Consider the following 21,883-nt stretch of genomic DNA (forward strand, 5'->3'; position numbering starts at 1 on the left):
GATATAATCCAGTGTAATTTAATAAGTAAAACAATTAAAAATATTTTTTACTTAGAGTATAAACTTTGAAATGTGAACATTTTATTGTCATCTGAATTAACAAGCAGATGTCAGTGACAACCAAACATCTTCAATGTACATCTGTGTTTGTTCAAGTTTTGACTGGGCTGCATTCACTTTCAAAACAACAGCAGTGTGCAAACATCTATTTTCCTTTTCAATTGTACAATGGATATCTGAGTAATCAAACTCCTTAAAGTTGATACATTTAATCAGAATTAAATTAGTCAGTTTGTGTGGTTTGAAGGCCTTCTCATCTGTTGGCCAGTGGTCTGTAACCCATTTCTCCCTCCAGCTGCTCTGCAGAGAGTGTGCCAAGGATAGGCTGACAGTCAGGGTTGAAGACTGAGTAGGCGCTCAGTTCTCCAGGTTGACGGGCAGCAGGGCTCCGCAGCCCCTTATAGAGCCAGTAGAAGAGGGAGATGAGGAAGAAAGGCAACCCAAAGTCTAGCTCTATGAACAGTCCAAGCAAAACCAGCCAAAGAAGCACCTGCAGCAAAGTCAGATTTGTGAAGGCAAGGCGTTTTAAACCAAGCCAACGACCAAGAGTGCTCTCTAGTAGCCAGTCAGGACCCTCCTAAAGAAAAGGATGAAAATGGACATTAAAATTAAACATGTAAATGGGCAATGCACGTAGTCAAAAAATTCTCAACATTAGGCTATCTAGGCACAGGTGGACCATACCGTATGCAGATTCCGTGTAGCAGGGGGGTTCGTATATTTTGACAACTCCTGTGTGTCTTCTGTTGACTCAAAACTGACGCTGGCGGGTTTATAGGTTTTGTCGGGTTGTGTTGAGGGCTGCATTTCAGTAGATTCGCTCTTGGCTGCCATATCGGACTTCCTTCGGGCTCTGAACTCTGCCAGCTTTTGCTCCATATCGGATTCTGAACACGTTCGGAGCCAGACAAAAGAGTGCGTGGCAAAGTTTATAACTGGAACGTTAGCTTTATTTCTCCATCGGCACCTACAGTCAATTCCACAAGAGTATCCGTCTATTAAACACCGACGTCAATATCGTTAGGCTATTTGCATGGCCACGCCAAACACAAACGAGAAAGTTAACAAAAAAATATGTTTCACTTCCATCAGATTGGTATTTTGTTAGTCAGGTCCTTTTGTGGTTTGTTTACCTTCCTGGTCCCTTGGACGTTAGTGGAACCCAGCCCACCTACTTCCGGTGTTTAAATTAGGACGTCTTCAAAATAAAAGCGCCCACGTTAAACTTAATTAAGTATTTTAAAATACTAAAATGTATGGATAAAGGAACCACAAAACATATTTAACGTATATTTGGAAATACACATTAATGTATTGTTTGTGTTTGTAAGGGTTTGCAATTCTTCTAATATCCTAGTTACCCTGATGAAAGAGCATTGCCCAAGAATTATAGACTGTACAAAAACAATTCTCTCTCCAGCTGCTCTGCAGAGAGTGTGCCAAGGATAGGCTGACAGTCAGGGTTGAAGACTGAGTAGGCGCTCAGTTCTCCAGGTTGACGGGCAGCAGGGCTCCGCAGCCCCTTATAGAGCCAGTAGAAGAGGGAGATGAGGAAGAAAGGCAACCCAAAGTCTAGCTCTATGAACAGTCCAAGCAAAACCAGCCAAAGAAGAACCTGCAGTAAAGTCCGATTTGTGAAGGCAAGGCGTTTTGAACCAAGCCAACGACCAAGAGTGCTGTCTAGTAACCAGTCTGGACCATCCTAAAGAAAATGATGAAAATCAAAATTAAACATTACAATGGGCAATGCACTTAGCTATTCATATCACTCATATAATATTAGGCTATCCAAGGACATGCGTATTATATCATACCGTATGCAAATTTCGTGTAGCAAGGGGGTTCGTATATTTTGACAACTCCTGTGTGTCTTTACTGTCTTCTGTTGACGACTCAAAACTGACGCTGACAGAATTATAGGTTTTGCCAGGTTGTATTGAGGGCTGCATTTCAGTAGATTCGCTCTTCTTGGCAGCCATATGAGACTTTCTTTGGGCTCTGAACTGCCTGTTGTTGCTCCATATCAGATTCTCAACAGTTTAGGACCCCGACAAAATAGTGCGTAGCAAAATGCATGACGGATTACTACTGTCAATCCCACATTAATATTCGTCTTTTAAACACCGACATCAATATCTTTAGACTTATTTCATGGCCACGCCATACACGAATGAGAAAATTAACAAAAATTCAGTTTCATTTCTATCAGAGGTATTTTGTTTGTCAGTCATTTGTCGTTTGTTTATCTTCCTGGTTCGGAGTTTTTTTCCGTGAACAACGTTAGTGGAACCCCGCCCACCTACTTCCGGTGTATGAAAATGAAGTTGTCTTCAAAATAAAAGCGCCCACGTTAAACTTCAATAAGGAACCCAAAAATATATTTACATTTTCTCTGGAAATAAACATTTAATCCTCTCAATGTACTATTTGTGTTTTAAAGGATTTGTAATTCTTCTAATATAAATAATATGCTATGAAAGTTCGTACGTCACAAACTGCAGAATGTAAACATAACTGGATTTTGCTAGCAAAAGTAAATCAGTAAATCTGCAGCTTGCCCTAAGCCTAAGGTTACTGGCATCATATCTAAGGCTCCTACCACTGCCGTTGTGCCCTTGAGCAAGGCACTTAACCCCTAACTGCTCCAGCCGCGCCGAATATGGCTGCCCAGAGCCCAGAGCTCTGTTCTCCCTTGGGGGTGTGGTGTGTGCAGTGTGTGTGTTGTCTCGGGAGGGGTGTGCACGTGTCAAATTCCTACAATTGATGAGAATTGATTGCATGGCCAAATAAAGAGTCGTCTTCTTCTTCTGCTTCTCCTTCTTCTTCTCATAGTTAAAACTGACTTGATTCATAGAAGATTTGCTGATAGATATTTTTGTAGTCCAGTTTAAATACACCATAGAATAGGAATGCATACAATGACATAATTGCACCACTATCTAACATATAATTATCAAAATTACTTATTTGGTAATATTGTCTTATTTCAGCAAAAAATAAGAACATGTTGTGATCCCATCACTTTCCACTCATCGCTTACCTCGCGCTTTTATTTTGAAGTCGCTAAAACAAAACCGGAAGTCCTAATGTTAGAAGTTGTTTTTATTGCCAAAAGAACACAGCTCTGGTTCGGGGCTAGATAGTATACTAAGGTCGTAATCCCGATATCAACTCACGTTTAGCCACGAGAGTTTGGCTTTGCTTGCCTGATAGCTGTAAACGTATTATTGTATAAAGTGTAGCCCTAGTAGCTTGCAAACCACTGAAAATGATAACGTAAATACGCTTACTGTTCAATTTTAGCGAAACATTTACTCAGCTATCGCTTGCTCTAAATTCTACCTTTCATTTTAGAATTCAATCCACAGAGACTACATTACAGAAAAGGCGAATAGACCACTTGCCAAACTGTACCAGTAGTATTGGGCGTTAGCGGTAACTAAAGATCAGTTCACTGTCATTTGTGAATTTAGTTAACGTTAGCTGTCACCATGATGACTGTAGACTAGTAACATATTTTCCCTGGTCATTGCTACAAAGGTTTGTGAAAAAGTCTAAGTAAACATAGGCGGGATTATAACGGAAGCCATATACCATCTAGCGGCTAGATTCTAGCCACAACCCGTTTCGGCGTGCTTAATGACGTCTGTCTGTAGCTACAGTCGTAATGTGTCGTAAATGTTGCACTATTTTTTTCTTCTTTTCTACCAGCTGTCAGGCTAGCTAACTAGCATCCTAGCTTTGTTTCATCCAGCTGATATGTGAGTAAATATTTCCAATATACTTAGCTAAACGAATATTATCCTTAGTACATTGCTGTTGTTGTAAAGACCATGTTTTGGCACGGGTTAGCACATTTATTTGATAACTCTAAATTATAGCTAAATGAGCTAGTTTTGGATAAGCTGGGTAGATGTTGTTTTAGACATGTTTTCCTATTAAACTTTTATTTTTTATTTTTTAAATAGACCCTAAAATGATGGACAAACGCCATTAACGTCAGCTAGATACAACTAGATACGTACATGTCTTGAATCTTCGTATATCCCACTGTGCAACTGTAAATAAAGCAACTGAATAATGAATAGGTGTCTAAATTGCCTAGGACTCTTACTAATGACCCCTCCTATTATATCCTCTTCCCTAGTACAGACAGAACATGGCCTCAGCCCCAACACAGCAGCCCACTCTCACTGTTGAGCAGGCCAGAGGTAAGAATAATTCTGCATCTCTACCAGTGTCTTTATGTATGCATATGCTTACTGTACTACTATCAGTGTTCTTGTGTGTTGCAGTGGTGCTAAGTGAAGTCATCCAGGCCTTCTCTGTGCCAGAGAATGCAGCACGTATGGAGGAGGCACGAGAGAGTGCCTGCAACGACATGGGCAAGATGCTGCAGCTTGTGCTCCCTGTTGCCACCCAGATCCAACAAGAGGTTATCAAGGCCTACGGGTTCAATAACGAGGGAGAAGGTGAGAGAAGCCACTTTGTGAAACCAGCTTGACATTAAAAGAAGGGCTAGCAGAGCAATATCACTTAATTAATAAAAGTATGTGTCTATATATTATTTATTTATTCAGGCGTCCTTAAATTTGCCAGATTGGTGAAGATGTATGAAACCCAGGACCCTGAGATTGCAGCCATGTCAGTAAAACTGAAGTCTCTCCTCCTGCCACCTCTGTCGACCCCTCCGATAGGTGGTGGGATCCCAGCCTCCTAGGACAGTCTTTACACTCATGAATCATCATCACCTTGTCTTGCAGCAGGGAAAAATGCTATGGACTTTAAATATTTGTGCATGGTCACATTCTGATTCATGAAATACTTGCAAGCCTGGAACTCATCTCATGACATTTTCATAGAAATCAGTTGAGTATATCCTGATCTGCATTGATTGAAATGGCAACACTAATGACGGAAGAGAAGCTCAAGCTCCATGTGAAATTGTTCAAAGTTGTTATTTTGCATTCCTGTGTTTAAATGACATGTTACTGCCAACTGTAAATCCATTGCTTCTTACGTGCTTTTCAGTATTTATTGATATTTTGTTCAAGTTATGCATTGTGGCCTTTTACCCTCATGTACTGCATTGTTGAAGAGAAGACTAAATGAGGTCCTCGTGATCCTATTTTATTTCCATCATTTTAATGTTATCTTTTATACTGTACTACTTTTGTATAATGTCAACAGTCTGTCACTGCTGGATATGTAATAAAATAATAATAATACAGTACAAATCACTATCTGAGATTGACTTATACACACAGTATTCCTTTTAGAGGGGATACAACGGCAAGCACCAGACCAAACAGATTAATAGATTAACTTTATTATTGCAGTAAGGCTTTGGCAACTGTCTTGACATGATTATTTATCATACAGTATATAGAATTTTCACAGTAAAACATTTCAGGGAGGCCTCTGTATCTAAACGTATTCCAATACTCACATCTGCACACATTATAGGCTTCAGGGCCATATTGCTACTCAAACAGAATATGATGACAGTCGATCCCTATATCCATTGGCACTTTTATTTGCATACACTGCACTTAACCTTTAAAAAAAAAAAAAGCATGTTTCCAAACAAACTGTAGATAAAAAAAATCTAACTAGACTATACAGTATACACATTTCGTCAATGGCAGTCACTCTTGGTTGATCCTAGTTGTAATGCACAGTCAATTATAGGCCCATAGTACTATCACAGTGCCATTGAAAGAACTATTAAGGCTCATTCAAGCTTTCAGGCCCATCTTTGTGCTACTGTATGAGTTTGAGTCCATACTGTACAGACAAGAACACAACATGTGGCGACATGAGTCTCACAACGGGACAGATTTCAATGGGGAATGTGAAAGGTGCATGGAAAAAATAAATAACATTATTATCCTCCAAATAAAACTTTCGTGGCTGAACAGAGTTCATATTGACGATAAAGTGCTCACGTAAAAGACAAAAAATATAGTAAGTGCAAACATTTTTTAAAAGCACCCAAAAGTGACAGAGTATTTTTCTAGGTGCACATATTGTCGGTATAATCTACTTTGTAGTCCTCTTCAGATAACTTGATCCATCCACATCTTGTGTAGTCCAATGGCTTCTCATATTCAATGCAATCACAGTGTACTTAACTCAAACCCAGTTAATAGCCAGAAAATGTACTCAGTTTGAGCTCAAGATCAATTGCATCCAGGCGAATGGGCTGCACCTGCACCCAAAAGCCAGCAGGATTTAAGTTTGAACAGCACTCCCCTCTTGTGGTTGATAGTCAATCCAGTCATTCAGCCACTCACCTAGCTGACTCCAGTTGATGATGCAAGCAATCGGGATGCTTCTGGGAACCCTCACATCTCAAAGTGCCGAAATATGCTTTCAACATAGCCCAGAACCCTCTGCCAGTCAGGCCCTCCTGCTCTCAGCATCTCCTCCACAGTCTGTCAGACAAACAGAATCACTCCAATAAATAAATGGTATCAAAGGATATTTTTTGAGTGTGGGATATAATAGTGGAGGTTTCAATCTGTCTTACCAGTGTGCCTGTGATTCCTACACTCTCTCCCGTCTGGAAGGCTAGGCCCAAGTTCTCTTTCTGTACAATGGAACACCATTAGGTGTGAATGACAGGGTCATGTACTGTAGGCGTTGACTCTATGTGAGGATGGGTTTATTTCTCTTACCTTGTCTTCAGGATTGAGGCTGCTGTATTGGATGTGTGTAGGTAGATAAGTGTGGTACACAGCACAGAAGGCCAGACCATCCTCCCAGCTGCTGCTGAAGTTGGTGATCTCGATATTCTGTTGAATGATTGGAAGGTGTCAGGGTTTTATAGGTCGGACTTACTGACCAATACTCTGATAAATATGAATGGAGAGTTGGCTCGAATGGTGTTGTCCTGCACCTTATAGCCCTGGGTGCGGCTTTGACACCAACGCAGTAGCGAGTTCCGCCTGGAGCCACCATGACGCCGCAGCAACATGCTGAAACCATCCTGGGGTCTGGGTAGTAAGTGAGGGAACCAGTAACAAGATGGGCAGAAAGAAACATTCAGGCTTATCTCTTTCATACTCCTCTGTGATAAATTAAATAAACAGTGATGAACAATGCAAGATGTTTGTTATCCATGTATATTAGAAGAGTGATAAGAAGAGAGAGGAGCAAATCCAATATGGCTACGAAGCTTGAATTTGAGATGATTTGTACCGAATCGTAGTTGGAAGGGGGCTGTTCACTCACCTGATGGAGTCTGTGTTTTGGTCCTCCTCCTGTTTTTCTGCAATGCATAGACATACATCAGTCAAAAACACACAGAGCCACTTATCATTTTCAGTTCAGACAGTCCAATGAAAACTGTAATGTAAGAACTCATACAGTGCACCTGTAGCCTACAGTACAAAACACACACTTGTATAAAAGCTGGACCAGCTGTCCTGTCTTCGTAGAATGCGGTCCATCCTCAAGCCTTTGACTGGCTCCTCTTTCTGTCAAGAGATGAGTGACGGAAATGAGAACATACTTTGTAGCCACAGCCACGTTTGGAGACTCTGCAACACATGAATACCCTATAGGGCTTTAATGTAATGTATGATCATGTTATTTGTAGGTATGGCAGTTTACAAAATTGGTTGGACATGGGCCTTTTCTCAGAGTAACAGCAGCATTTCAGTCAGACAGATACTGTTGCCATGCTCTTATTTACCTTGCAGAGAGGCAATGTTGTACTAGTGGTGCTTTGGGAACTAATATTCTGAGTAGAGGAAGGGTCAGTTGGTAGGGGAAGTCGACAAAGGCTCCTATAGAAAATAAGATCAAACATAGTTGGAATACGTGTAGGAGGGGTGTCAAAGGGTATGAATCATGCCACTGACACCAAGAAATGCTCACACTCGAAAATGCAAGGCTCTCACCTGGATCGCTCTGACATCATCAAGATTCTCCGTGGATCTCTCAGGACAATCCCCACTTCCATCTTCTTCTCTCCAGCTGCCAAAGTCCGTAGGTAGGCATCTGCCACCCCCTTCTTAGTAAGCTGGCATTCCTCTCCTTTGGGGAGCTTCTCAGGAACCTCCTCTTCCATCTTAATGTCCGCTCCCTCGCTATTGGCTATTTTCTCTCCATCTACTTCACTTTGTCTCTCTGAATCCTCTCTATTATTACCCAGTGTCACTTTCTCCACCTCCTGTGTGTCTTCAACAGTCAGTCTCTCTGCTGAATCTCTTATCGCTGCCCCTCTGTCAGAGTCCCTGTCCCCCTCTCTCTCCCTCAGTTTGTTACTCAGTGCATCCAGCTCAGCCCTGGTCTGCTTGTGCTCCAGGGTGAGGGCAGACAGTCTGTGGCTGGTGTCTACGTTTTGGGCTCTAAGGCTCTCAAGGTCCCGGTCACTCTCCTCCTGTCTGGTGTGAGCCTGGACAAGCTGGCCCTCCACGTCCTTGTGGCTCTCTCTGAGCACGCTCAGGGACTCCTCCGCCTCCACACGCAGCCTGTCTGCGACAGAAACTGCCACCTGCAGGTCACATTGGAACTGGTGCCACTCTACTCTCTCAGCCTGTCAGAGGAGAGACAGAGAGAATGCACACACAGAACAGCAGAGAATAGAATAGAACAGCACAACCAATGTTGAAATAGACAGCAATGCTCCTGTGCATGTACACTCTAAAACAGAGCCAGGAAACTTATCTCAGGCATAAAGAATGTAAGCAAACTGCTAAACACTGCTACAGTACATTTCTCTCTTGTGATGTTTAGAGAATGCGGTGAATTGTTATTGGTAGAATATGGGGGCATTTCTAATGATGAAGGCCACAGACAACAGACAGGTAGGGCTCTGACAGAGTCCAAAGCAGAGACATCATTTTACATCCAGCAGACATGTCCAATGTGACAGAAAATCAATAGTACTGTTGATACAGTCTACAGTAAACATATTGAATAAACAAGGACTTTGCATTGAGCAAAAGTAAAAACTAAAAAAAAAAACTAAAAAAAACAGTGACCTTGGCTACAGTTCATGGCCTGTCCAAGCTTATCCAGTGAACACTTCAATAAGGTATGTGAGGAATTCCAGTGATGTGACATGCACACAGTTTATGATAATCATCTGGAGATAGAGGGAGGCCTGCCCACGTTAGGGTCATCAAACTGGTTATCAGAAGTTGTTGCATCATGTTTGCAGATGGTGGACGCTGGCAGAGATCTATGCTCTAAAACAGAACATCCTAGAAGCACTTCACTACAGTGTTAAGCCACGTACGTCACCTGTACTAACTTGCTTCGGTTAGCTCAAGTAATAGAGAACTTGCTCTGAACTTGCTGGAATATTGCACTTGTACTGCCGAAATGAAATTCTGTCTAAAAGTATCACAATCCGCACAAGACATAGAAAACAATGTGTGTCTGAATAAAGATGAGTTTGTGTGACTGTGTCTGTGTGTGGTCTTTAAAAGGCATGTAAGGGATTCCTCCCCTCTCCATGCCGGTCTCTGCAGTGGAGTGGAGACTCACCCTCAGTGTGTCCTTCAGGCTGTGCACTTCCTCGACCAGCCCCTCTCTCTCCACCAGCAACCGTCTCAGCAGCTCTGACACACACACACACACACACACACACACACACACACACACACAGTCAGAGAACACTAGAAAGGCATACACTCATAGAAAAGCCAAATCGACACATACTGTATCATCAATAGATTGGTCAACTACAGCCAGAGAACTTACCAGCTGCTCTTGCTGGTGCATCCTGTCCAGGACTGTGCCCCAGTAAGGCCCGATGGCGTTCCAGCAGGCTAAGCAGAGCCCGAGCCATCTCATCCCCAGCCTTCTCAGTCCCTGCCTGGGGCCCCAGGCCACTGTCCCGCTCCTGCCAGCTCTGCTCTGAGGGGCTGCCCCCTGATGAAGGCCCCTGCCCTGGGGAGACAGGGCTGCTGGAGCGCCGGACTGTCATCCCCCCGTTGTCTGTACCACTCCCTTTCCCCTCGGGCGAGACAATGCTCTCCAGCTCAATCAAAGCCCACTCTGGGGGAACGGACAGAGTGTGGCTCCAGTTGGTGGTGGTGGTGGAGGAGGGGGTGACGCCCCCCTGGCAGATGATGTCCTTGACGGCCCCAGGGGACGATGTCCCCTGCTGCTCCCGGCCGGAGGCTGGATGCAAGGCCATGGCAGCCAGGTCTGAGTCAGAGGGCGAGGAGGGAGGAGTGTGGAATAGATCTAAATGAGACCCTGGAGAAAGGGAGGGAGAGAGAGTGTGAGAGAGGGAGAGATAAAAAGAGTGTCAGAGAGAGAGTGCCAGAGAGGGAAAGAGGAGAGAGAGAGAGAGGGATTAGAGGAACATAAGACAAGGAAAAATAGTGGAGAAAAGAGGAGGGGAGGGGAGGGGAGAGAGGGAGTACTGCTGTCCTAAGCTAATTCTATCTTTAAAAAAAGCCCAACAAAAGATCACTTGGGTGTGGCCAAGAGAACGCCTGGCATGTGCTCCTGCGATGCAGATACATCCATCAGCAGTCAATGTCCTCTCTCATCTACTGTTCCTGGCTGATTAATGCTGCAGAGCCACTCCTGCCAACATCTTGGCTCACAAACAAACACTGATCCCCCGTGTGGTCATAACCTGAGAGAAACACTCCGACACAGCATCTAAGCACAGCATCTCTCGCTACTTCCAGAAAACTCATTAACAAACGAAACCCATCCACTATTTTCTTGACATAGACGACACAAACATACAGTATACAGGCCTTTAAGGATGTGTGCTTGGCCAGATCCCAGAATCTCATGTTACCCCTCCCCGGTCTTGTGTTGAGCTGTAGGATTCTGCAGACTCATCAGTCGGCTAGCAGGACCTGATGTATTGTATTGCGTGTGCCTGGTGGTGCACAAAGAGTAGAGGGAGCTATTCTCATCCTAGCCTGAGCCTGCTTCCTGCATACTGAAAGCAGGGAGAGAGGAAAGCAAGGAGTGGGTTTTGAAAGAGGGGAGTGTGTGTGTGTGTGTGTGTGTGTGTGTAGAGAGACAAATTAGTGAATTAGGGAAAAGTTGAGAGCGATTGGAGAGTAATAATGAAATACAGGTAGGATTGGGAATGCTACATCAATGGCAGAAATTCTACGATAGACTGACTTTTTAGGAAGGGCGGGGCACAGATAATGGATAAATTGCAAAGGAATACTAACAGCTTAGAAAAGGACATTTTGTAGACACACACCCTCTCTCTTTAGCTCACACGCACAAACACATAAACAAACAGCAGACACAATGTGGAATGTTTCAGAATGCAGCAGTGGAATGAAGTAATCGAATCATAAACACAACGTTCTATCTGTGGCAATCAGGAAGAGAATTAACTGCAAATAGTTCTGAGAGTTTAATATAATTAAACATGACAAAGTGAGTCTAAGCATTCATGTGTGACATGTTCAACCAGTGTGTGTGTTTGTGCGTGTGTGTGTGTGTGTGTGTATGTTCAGGTGGTGAAACCTGTAGGGCCATGGCCGTCCTTGCCAGCGAGGTTACCCATGATGCAGCAGGTGCACGGTAGTAGCTCAACAGTGTATCCCAGCGTCCCTCACTCTCTCCCCTCTGCTCTGCTCTCTCTCAGGTCCACTGCAGTGTGGATATGGAGTTATCCTCCTAAGAGCACAGAGAGCTCAGTTCATCAACCTTTCAACGCAAATATGTTTTACATTGCAAAACTTCACTTTAATGGAGTAGCATCTCCTGTCCACCTGATGCAGTAGAAATTGTTTTCAAAAGGGGATAAAAATCAAGGAAAGAAGTTCTGTCCAACACACTATTATCGCCTAACAAATATCATGGTATGACTGGAAGGACAGTTAAGACCTTCCACAGGGAAGTGATTGAGAGAAATGTCAACAATTAAATAATTCTGACTATGACTGCAGCTGTGATGTGGCTGAGCTCTACCTCATCAACTACTACTTGTTGTCAAGCACTGAAGCAGATAAGCAACCCTGAGGGTAAAGTGTGTTAAGGTGAGCAAGAGAGACAGAGGTGTGTCCTTGGTCCAGAAGCTATCTTGGTGGGAAATCTCCTCAGTGTCTGATAGCAGGTCCTGAGCATCCCGATGATGAAAGACTCAGGGCCAAGTAGGGCACATGTCAAGGAGTAGGAGCAAGAAATGTGTGATTTGTTAATGACCTGTCATTGTCTTTGTAAGGCTCTGAGTATGGTTCAAAAACTGCGTTAGCACTGCAGAGTCCCATTTGATCCACATGCACTGAACTGATACAGCCAGTAACAAACAAACAATGACTCATACTTCTGCTGAAGTTGAATGCTGTAAGAATAATTGAGCAAACTGAGTGAAGACCACAGGAATCTGCAATCCATGTTCCTTCATCCCCATGTCTCAATTCCCAGTGGCAAAATGGAGGAAAATGTATTGCATTCAAAGAGTTATACAACACACAATGTGATGGAAAAAGAAAATACATCAACTGTCCCTGGAGGAGTCTTGTCAGTCCACAAGGCTCAATGTGGGATTAATTGGACTAAATAGGTTGTTAAATTGATTAGGACTAATCGATGAGGCATCAGATGACTGGTTTCTCCAGTACGAGCTGTTTTGCAGGTGTCTGATGTGAATGCTATGCGTCAGACATGATAACATTGAGTTTTAGTATCCACAGCAAAACAAAAATATTACCTGGGTAAACACACTATCAGCAAATAAGTGACTTGCGCAGTGTACTTGGGACATGTCATTACAAATACCGAAATGCACAGAATACCGTAGAGTCCAACACACTGATAGCCGTGCAAGCAGATACCCTATTCATTTGCTCACCTCTTGTTATCCCGCCAACCTGATCCGCCCAGTGTGGTAGTTGAGAAAAACAAAATTCGCCGATGTGCTCCCTTTTCTGCCTCTTCCTTCTACATCACATCCAGACTATCTGCTTCCCCCTCCGAGTCCGTATTCAGTCTTCAGACAGGATTACTGGGTGGCTAGTTGCTCACTGAGTCGAGTGTAAGAAACTCACGGGCACTGCAATGGAGGAAGCATTCAACGATAAATGTGTGGTCCCGCTCCAAGCTCCAACTCCTCTGCGCGTCGGATACAATGCGGAAAACTGGGGTCGGACAGAGGAATGGACTGTGCACTCCGAGAACGCGCCCGAAGGAAATAATGATGTTTTTCACAATTAATAAGTTTGAGGCCAAGGCTATGTTTCACATGAATACATTGTAGCATGTTAAGAGTTGTTTGTCGGGGATATGCATCTGAATTAAATGCATTTTGACCAGCCATGGAGTGGCTACGCCATAGCCTACATGGGTTAAAACATAGGTTAAAAAGCATCATCACCTCAGCCTACAGCGTGGTAAACTCTGGAGCAACAATGTTCCAATTCTGTCAAGTGTGGCAGAGCAGGTTAGCACCATTCTGCAAGTCTTGAAATTTGATGTTATAGATAAGACTTGCAGGATCAATTTGAACAATATTAATGTTGTGCAAGAGCTGCAAGAATGCAGGAAAAATGTTACATGTTATCCACATCCACAAGTTACCTTGAATAACAACATCAACAAACAATTCTAGCCCATTGGTTAGGCATGGCCAGCCAGCTCAATAGGAATACTGTATTGATACATGTCAATGTATGGACAGTAACATTTTAAAAATGTGTTAGCTGAGTGAAGGGTGACCTCTAGTGTCTATTTCTTTTTACTAACCATTCAAGCATCATCCAGCAACACCAAATGAATGAGAAAAGTGGTATTGTTAATTCTGTGTGTGTGTGTGTGTTTATCTGATAGCCTGTATGGCAGAGCTCCTGTCTCTGATAACCTGTCTGCATGGTAGATTAAGTCTGATGTGCCACCTGGTTGACCTATCTGTTCCAGGCGATCATGCTTTCCAGGCTCTTTCAGATCAGAACTAGGGATTACAACTCTACGATTACGAAGTCTACGTAGGTTCAGGCACGGCACTTTAAGGAGAGGGCAGGTGGCTGTCAGGTGACGGATAGCTGAACCCACCAATGAAAGAAGCAAACACATCACACCTTAACAGGACCAGGTTTTAAGAGCTGAGTTTGCTACTCTCCACCATAGTTGAGCAGTTGTTCGCCACTGGCTACGCGACTTACATTTTGGTCATCCGACCCACCGACCCAGCTTCAACCTGCAGGTTCGCTCTGTGTTTTACCTACCTACAGGGGGTTTGAATAGTTTATGGGCTATATCAGCTATATCAGAGCGGACCCATCCAATTAAGCCATTTTCTAATTTTCATTTTCATTAAACTTAATTTCATTAAAAACGCCGTAAGTATCCTGACTGAATGATAGGTCATGTTGCTAAACCTCTCACCTGAAAGATAATCACAACATAAGAAACAGATGCATCGGGAATACAGTTGATTCAGTCTTTATTAGTTGTGTTACGATGGTTACACTGATTACAAATGTTAATGATATTCAGAGATATAAAGTGCATATAACGTGCAGTGAAAATGCCTATCGACAATGAAATCAACAACGCATAACAAATGCAGTCCTATTTGACATAGTAGAATGTGTCCTCTCATCTTGAGGCTCACATATCCCACTCTACTGAACCAACAGCATTTATAACTCATAACTAAAGATAACTGGGGCCATGTTAAGCTTAAAATGTCTTTAGCCCTCCAGTCAGGCACAATGACTAGCCCAGTCATTGTCCAGCGTCCACCTGTACTTCCAAGCTTGACACAACTTGACATTGTCACTCAATAATTGTGAGGGGTAATATTCTATCCATACACCCATTGTTGCAATCTGTCCATCCTCTCCTTCAGTGGAGCACACGGGCATAGGGCTTGTTGTGCAGGGTGAGCTGGCGGGAGCTGTACCCTGACACCCCGATACCCATGGCCCCTAGCAGGATGGCCACACGGGGTGTGAGCATCTCCCCTCTTCTCTCCACATTATGCACAGCCTGAGTCTGAAACAGACAGACATACAGACAGACGGACGGACAGACAGAGACAGACAGACAGACAGACAGACAGACAGACAGACAGACACACACACACACGCACATACACAGAATTACATATTTAATCTCAAATGTAGATGAATTAGTTGATTTGTGTCATTAAAACGTATTGGGGGTGTAATGATTGTATATGTATTGTATATACAGTATATATCCATTTATATACAGTATATCTGTATATACTGTATATAGATGATACCATGAAAGGGTACAGTATTATGGCTAATGGCACTGACCTTGAGGTATCTGATGTACCTTGGCGATATCCTGGTCAGCCAGAAAAACATCTTTGCTGTCTCCATGGCTGTGTCTCTCGCCAAACGTTATCAGTTAGCGCTCTGGTTGTCAGCCTGTTTTCACTTACAGACCTGCAAAGCCTCTGTCTGGGGAGGACTCCTCTGAGTCTTGCTGTCTACTCTCTGTCTGGTGTGTTTGCAAACTCTGAGCCTGTATAAAAAAGCTCTCTCCTTAATTATTTAATCCCCATGCGGTTTGCCCAGTCCTACAGGTGAGAGTCTTGGGACTAGGTTGCTTTATTCATTAACTCATGACATAGACACACACACACACACACACACACACACACACTGTAGGTTGCTGCTGACCTTGCTGCAGGAAGGTAATTGTAACAAATTATTTTGTAGGTCGGAAGTAATCTGATTGCCCGCCTTATGAGTGGGAGGAGAGTGGGACAGGTTAAGGCCGAAGGAGGAGAGAAGGTCAAGTGCTCCAGACGAGTGAAGCTTCTCCGACTGGATGTTGAAGTCACCCAGTATTGTGAGTGGTGTGCTGTCCTCAGGGAAGAAGCTAAGAAGGACATCCATCTCATCTAAGAAGTGGCCAAGCTGACCTGGTGGACGATAGATAACAACAATGTGAAGTTTGACAGGGGAGGTGATGGAAACAGCATGGAATTCAAAGGTGGATATGGACAGGTGTGACAGGGGAAGGACATCATGTGACCACTTAGGCGAGATGAGGATTCCTGTTCCTTCTCCTCGACCAGAGAGTCTAGGGGAATGAGAAAAGGAGTAGGCAGATAGGGCTGCCGGCTGTTTGTGTTGTATCTGTGTTGCACTGGTGTGATGGTGTTATTGTGTGTATGTAACACCAAGACAAATTATTAGGAATATGGAAATACATTTTTCTGATTCAGACTCTGCTTTTTCTGATTCTGATGCTTTATATGACCTGTCATAAAGATGATATTTCAATTTTCTGTTGATCCTTGCCAGAAATATAATTGGCAAACATTGATCAAATAACTTATTGAGAGCAAAAAAAAACAACCTGGTTTCCCACAGGTTCTCAATGAATGGCCAATCACCAAAAAGAACCCAGAGACACTGACTGGGTAAGAAGCTTCAGTGTGGGCCACAGCCAGAGCAACCTTTCTGCCTGTTATTGTAAATCTAGGGCAGGTGTGTGTGTGTGTGTGTGTGTGTGTGTGTGTGTGTGCGTCTGTGCGTGTGTTTGCAAAGTGTGTGTGATCCCAATGAGAAGGGTAGCTTTTTTCAAATTGAGGATTAACCATTGACATCAGAGCTCCTGTGTTTAGCAGGAAGCTTATCTCCCGCTGTGTGTCTGGGCTGAATCAAAGAAGAGGCCTTCCACTGTCACACTGAGCACGCTCCAACTGGGCCTGCAGATTAACCCCTGCTGGGTTCTCTGACATCCCAGGTCCAGCAGGCTCTTCCCAGCCCTGAAGAGATCAGGGCCTGCATAACAGGTCACTCTACAGCTGGAAGGGTCAGTCTAACTCCTGCCCTCAATGGTGGAACTGTATTAAATAAGGACCCTTCTACCCACAGGTCAACGTTTGTTTACAGTTACTTTAGCTTGGTAAATGTTTTCAAAAAGAATATCATGGATGTAAATGACGTGTTTGTTTTCATATGCTTTCCAAGTGAGATCGACTCCCACCGCTGCTGAGGTTGTGTGATGGTGTTTGTACTTTTGTTTGTTGGTGTGGCCACAAGCGTTAATCACATGCAAATATTCTATTACAATTTATACCTGATGGACTGAGTTGTGATTGCTCCAAACTGTGTGCACTGTACTCGTTAACCTGAGGGTACTGTGTGAGTGAGTGAGTGGGTGGCCCATCATCTCTGTCTTGGCTGCCGCCGGGGGGGGGGAGTGCAAAGATTCCAGCTGGGGCGCGAGATGTTAGTAGATTAGAGGCATTATACAAAAAATTGCATATACTCAATGAATAACTACATTGATAATTCCACGACATTGCCAGAGTGCGTTATTTACAGAGAATACAGGCTAATGAAACTGAACATGAAATTAGGAAAGGATACTAAGACACCTTCAGACAGTGACTGCCTTTTTCCGATATACCAATATAGAAAGTATATGTTTTCTTCAAATGGGGGTGTGATGAGGTGTGAAATGGGGGGCTCTGTGTGAAAAAGGTTGGGAACCCCTGATTTAGATGGTATCATGGGAAATAACAACCTTGTTAAAGTGCAAGTGTGCGGCACATGCTTGCCCTTTGGTATCAGAGTGGTGGGTGGTAGCCGGCAGAAGCAGCCTGTTTACAGCATTCTGTGTGCCATCACCCCTCTCATACTCTACAGGCCCAAATATCTATGCACCATCTTTTTCTCAACAAGCCACCAGCAATCATCCCACTCCCTCATATTATAAAGGCGTCACTGATGTTACTGTGGACTAACAAGCCCTAAGTACCTGCTTTAGCGCACTTCACCAAGCCCTAGCTACCCGCTTTAGTACTACTGGGGCTAAATAAACAGTGAGTCAAAATAACTGGCTACCTCGTTAGGGAAATGATCCTGGAGAAACAAGTACCTGTGTATCAATATGTTTGCACTCCCTCTCTCTCTCTTTTACACAATCCCTCTCTACTTCTTCCTCTGCCTCTCTCTCTCTCTCTCTCTCTCACACACACACACACACACACACACACACACACACACACACACACACACACACACACACACACAAATGTGGAAATGTACATGCACATTCCATATTCAAATGCTTTAAATATGGTAGGAGTGGTAAGCGCTCATCCAAGCTACTTCTGTTTGACCCATGGTGCAAAGTCATTACTCCCTCTAGTGGTTGTAGAAATGTTAACAGATTTATCAAAGAAAATAATAGTCTGAAGTCATTTTTGTAGAACCGCTGGTCGGGCAGATGATCTATAAAACTGCAAATGCTCTGTAGCTGCGACGTTCTTGAATTGACGGGCATTATGGATTAATACAAACATATTTTCTTGGGAGTCAATGAAGGATATTAGTACGGTGCTATACTTTTATTTCAAGAGTGACCTTCTCCAGAAGTCTATGAAGAGGGTGCAGAATGTCCGCGCTCAAAAAGGTAGGCTACTACTTAACATTGTTGTAGTAATAATTCCATTATGCATTATGTGTGCATTATTGACTTTGAATATGTGGTAGACTTCATTTCCTTTGTTGTTTATACTTGACATGGTGCGTGGAGACGAGTTGAGGAGACATGAAAATGTTCCAATGCAGGAGTGCAGTTTGAGGATGAGGTGCACTGCACTATGGGACTGTTCTCCACGCGTCATTAGGAATACTTTGGCTGTAGGACCTTAATCTGTAAGTGCGTTGACAGTAGCCTACTCTGCCTATCAGTGGTAATTCAGACCATTTTGGGTGGATGACAGGTAGAACAGAAATTAGAAATAAACTCAAATTGATTAATAAATGTAGGCTACATAAAAACAGTAATGAATGGCATTCAGCTTGATGCGCATCGATGAGTTTTTGGTCAGATGTATTTCGACGCACGTGCTGTTAGTGATGATTTGCTGTAGCTATGAGTGGTGCAGATGTCATAATGCTGGTATGCTCATAATGTACTTAACAACTATATACATGATCTACATAAAACAATTTTTGGGAGAGAACCCATCATTCCACTGGACCCTGTTGTCATGCCAAGAGTATATTTGACAACCTACAAAACTCACTTTTTGATGGGCACTTTATGTATATCTGAATACAGCTCAAAATGACATTTTAATAATTTATGTCTTCATCGTCTCATGGTTTCCTCAGTGTCTTGTCCTAGTCTCTGTACTCCATTCAGAAAATCTGAGTCCCTCTTTAGTGACCCAACATCGTTGTGCTATTTCCATGATCATTTCTTCGTCTGCCACAGGTGTTACCATGGCTACTACGGACACATTGCTGCCTTTTCCTTGACAAGGACTCAGGTAAGAGGTATGAGGGGGCGGGCTAAATCAACAATCTTAAGGAAATGTCACATCAAGCTTTAAGCTTGGAAAGAAAGTGGTCTTGGTAGAGCATGGTGCTTGCAACATCTGGGTCATGGGTCCTGCTGGGAGTCCCCCCAAAAATGTGTACATACTCACTTTACTTCAAGTCGCATTGGATTAAAGCATCTGCAGTACTTTATCAGTGCAGTTCTGAAATAGACTAGACACTGAATGACAGTGAAAGCCTGAACACAACGGGGTTCAATCACTTCAGTAGCTGGAGGCTGACTGACTGTTCCCCATTTCTACAGTACACACACCTGTATGTCAGCACAGTGCTTATCTGTTATGATTTGTGTATTCCATTAATAGAAATGGTTTCAAGCATCCATACACATTCCTGAACTATTACAGCATAGCTGAGTATGCATTGTACGGTCATTGGTCAACATCTCTGAGCCTCTCAGAATGCTGTACGCTTTTCAAAATCATTAACTGTACGACTTTCTGAGTCTTCTCTCAAAATGGCCTCGCCATAATCTCAGTCAATGAGGGCAGTGAGGTGATGAGCTGTCTGTTTCAAACAACTGGTGTGTGAAGTAACTGTATGACTGTTATTAAATGGCCCATAGAATAAGTCTTTCGTGCCACAAATAATATACCTACTACTACTACCTACTGCTACCTACATTGTCATTTTCAGCACTGTAAATGAGCTGACATTGGACTTCTTAGAGTTAGGCTACATGTTCAAGATGAACTGATTGTTAGTCTTCCCTTACGATTGGAACCTTCATTTAGTGTGCACTATCAGCAGAATGGCTCCTGTCAGAGTGAACATGGATCAGAGAATAACCACGGTTGTTTGAAGTTCAGAACCAGTTGATGGAGAATTGTTCACTGCACTTCTTATCACCACTCCTCAGACCTTGTGGTTTATCAAGGCTGACTCATCAGTTTCTCAAGGTGGTGGCAGAAGTTGTGGATGTTAGTCATTTACAGTTTGCTGCCTTTTATTAGAGATGGGAAATCTACCTCATTAGTATAGATAGTGAGCAACTGGAGAGAATTTGGGAAGGTCTGGATGTTTAACACAATACCATGTACAGTTTATGGTACTGTAGATTTGGAAGCAGGTAGAGCTATTAGTATAAACTTTCAAAGAGAATCAATGCAGAGTCAGATAATGCAATACTTGCAATTACTTGCAATATGTGTATTTTACCTCACCTGCATCCTCTCAGTGAAGGCTGGTCATCCTCTGAGTTACACCACAAGGTGGGGCTGTGTACTTTGATGAGGAACTCATTCATTCAATGTTAAGCTCCAACATGGTACAAGGGCCAGTCAGGTTTGCCTTCTGGCCTATTCAACATCTCGTGTGTCATGTGGCCCTGGCCCATGTGGAGAATTAACTTAATCTGTGTGTTGTATGCAATATGTAGGCTATGTAATAGTTTAGGTGAGTACTATTAAGAGCAGCTGTATATTTAGGTTTACTGAGTCCAGAGGGACTTCTCTCCCACCTGCTTTTCTGTGTGTCTTTAGAGAAACAGCATCCTCCAAAGCCAGTTCTCATTCCCTCCTCATCTCAATTGTATCTGCCTATATTGTCTACTGGAGGCCTCTCCTCTGTGTCATAATAGTGCTTGTGCAGCTGTAATTACATTAAAATGGATAGAATAAAGCACAGATGCACTTTTAATTATGCCAATTTTCACATGTAGTACTTTGTATTTATTGCTCCGAGCGATGAGCGGCATTTCTCAGAGGGGGAGGCCATTTGTCAAGCGAGGCACCGTCCTTGAGTGAGCGGGGAGCGGTTACCCAACCCACCTTCCCCGCCCAACACTCCCTATAATTAATGCTCACCTTATTCAAATGAGGGGCAGGAGCAAAATAACACAGAGCCCTTTGAGGTACGCCTCAGGAATTACTGTCGAGGACTAGGATTCTCTGTTTCAGGCATAGGGTCTGTGAAGCCTGTTTACCATAAGCCTATATTGTAGATAGCTTGACTTGTGACAACAGGGGTCTGTTCAAGTCTCAAGAGTGGAGGATCCTGGATTGTGGTTTGGAGCTTAACTGGAGCAGATGTTAACAAACTGGAGTGAAGAGGCAACACCCTGCGTATTTCAAGTAAAGTGGAGGCAACTTTTCAAGGACAAATTGTGTGAGATCAGAGGGAAGCTCATGGAAGTGCATTCTATGAGAACTTTGTTGTTTAATCAAGCTGATCCTTGAGTTTTAGTTGAATAGTTTATGAGAAAGGTTTAAGGGAAATGTTAAGACCCCATAGGGCTCTTTGAACATATCCGCTGTTCCATTCCCACCCTTTGGTCAAAAACTGTGTGCCCACTGCCCAAACCACACACAGGGCTCCACCCCTACCCCCCGCTGGCACCTCTCCTCCATCAAGAGGGAGTGCACTCTCGCACACATCCCTCAGAAGTAGTGTTTACTCCCATCAGAATACCAATGAGCTGCACATTAACCACAAATCAATAGGATCCTTCCAAAAACTGTATTTATTTTTCTTTCCCTGATTTTCCCTTCAAAGGTTCAGTGTGCTGCACTGAAAGAGAAGAGATCAGTAAAGCG

The 21,883-nt window shown here is 43.3% G+C and overlaps 5 protein-coding genes across 8 annotated transcripts in view; 2 read left to right on the forward strand and 3 right to left on the reverse strand.

Annotated features, from left to right (window-relative positions):
- Positions 1 to 48: 48 nt before the first annotated feature.
- Positions 49 to 1,295, reverse strand: LOC310818116 (SAYSvFN domain-containing protein 1-like). Its single transcript, XM_083688893.1, has 3 exons — positions 1,194 to 1,295; positions 745 to 947; positions 49 to 637 (listed from the first exon to the last, which is right to left on the reverse strand). The coding sequence occupies exons 2-3, from the start codon at positions 937 to 939 to the stop codon at positions 314 to 316; spliced, it is 519 nt and encodes a 172-aa protein (XP_083545019.1). The 5' UTR covers positions 940 to 947; positions 1,194 to 1,295; the 3' UTR covers positions 49 to 313.
- On the reverse strand, positions 937 to 2,298 carry LOC310818117 (SAYSvFN domain-containing protein 1-like). The gene is made up of 3 exons (XM_083688894.1): positions 1,875 to 2,298; positions 1,422 to 1,762; positions 937 to 1,258 (listed from the first exon to the last, which is right to left on the reverse strand). Exons 1-2 carry the CDS (start codon positions 2,037 to 2,039, stop codon positions 1,448 to 1,450), a joined length of 480 nt encoding a protein of 159 aa, XP_083545020.1. The 5' UTR covers positions 2,040 to 2,298; the 3' UTR covers positions 937 to 1,258; positions 1,422 to 1,447.
- A 1,373-nt stretch (positions 2,299 to 3,671) lies between these two features.
- grcc10 (gene rich cluster, C10 gene) lies at positions 3,672 to 5,255 on the forward strand. Of its 2 annotated transcripts, none has more exons than XM_083688905.1 (4): positions 3,672 to 3,821; positions 4,208 to 4,271; positions 4,356 to 4,532; positions 4,641 to 5,255. In XM_083688905.1, exons 2-4 carry the CDS (start codon positions 4,220 to 4,222, stop codon positions 4,778 to 4,780), a joined length of 369 nt encoding a protein of 122 aa, XP_083545031.1. In that variant the 5' UTR covers positions 3,672 to 3,821; positions 4,208 to 4,219; the 3' UTR covers positions 4,781 to 5,255. The 2 variants fall into 2 exon arrangements, with proteins under 2 accessions (XP_083545031.1, XP_083545032.1); XM_083688906.1 differs by having other exon boundaries at positions 3,698 to 3,821; positions 4,213 to 4,271.
- A 147-nt stretch (positions 5,256 to 5,402) lies between these two features.
- LOC310817679 (uncharacterized protein) lies at positions 5,403 to 13,046 on the reverse strand. Of its 3 annotated transcripts, XR_014554689.1 has the most exons (13): positions 12,863 to 13,046; positions 11,533 to 11,685; positions 9,778 to 10,278; positions 9,562 to 9,635; positions 7,968 to 8,605; positions 7,760 to 7,853; positions 7,466 to 7,541; positions 7,297 to 7,333; positions 6,962 to 7,058; positions 6,741 to 6,857; positions 6,593 to 6,652; positions 6,357 to 6,497; positions 5,403 to 6,271 (listed from the first exon to the last, which is right to left on the reverse strand). XR_014554689.1 is itself a non-coding variant. In XM_083688338.1 (12 exons), exons 2-12 carry the CDS (start codon positions 11,570 to 11,572, stop codon positions 6,408 to 6,410), a joined length of 1,788 nt encoding a protein of 595 aa, XP_083544464.1. In that variant the 5' UTR covers positions 11,573 to 11,685; positions 12,863 to 13,046; the 3' UTR covers positions 5,403 to 6,407. The 3 variants fall into 3 exon arrangements, 2 of the variants coding, with proteins under 2 accessions (XP_083544464.1, XP_083544463.1); XM_083688338.1 differs by having other exon boundaries at positions 5,403 to 6,497; positions 11,569 to 11,685; XM_083688337.1 differs by having other exon boundaries at positions 5,403 to 6,497.
- A 6,184-nt stretch (positions 13,047 to 19,230) lies between these two features.
- The window catches only part of LOC310817906 (disks large-associated protein 2-like), a gene marked incomplete at its 3' end in the record, with an annotated part of 65,642 nt that continues 62,989 nt past the window's right edge, over positions 19,231 to 21,883 (forward strand). The window contains exon 1 of the mRNA XM_083688641.1: positions 19,231 to 19,279. The remainder of the gene's footprint in view (positions 19,280 to 21,883) is intronic.

This window comes from Argentina silus (genome assembly GCF_951799395.1).
Source record: "Argentina silus genome assembly, chromosome: 17".
NCBI lineage: Eukaryota > Metazoa > Chordata > Actinopteri > Argentiniformes > Argentinidae > Argentina > Argentina silus.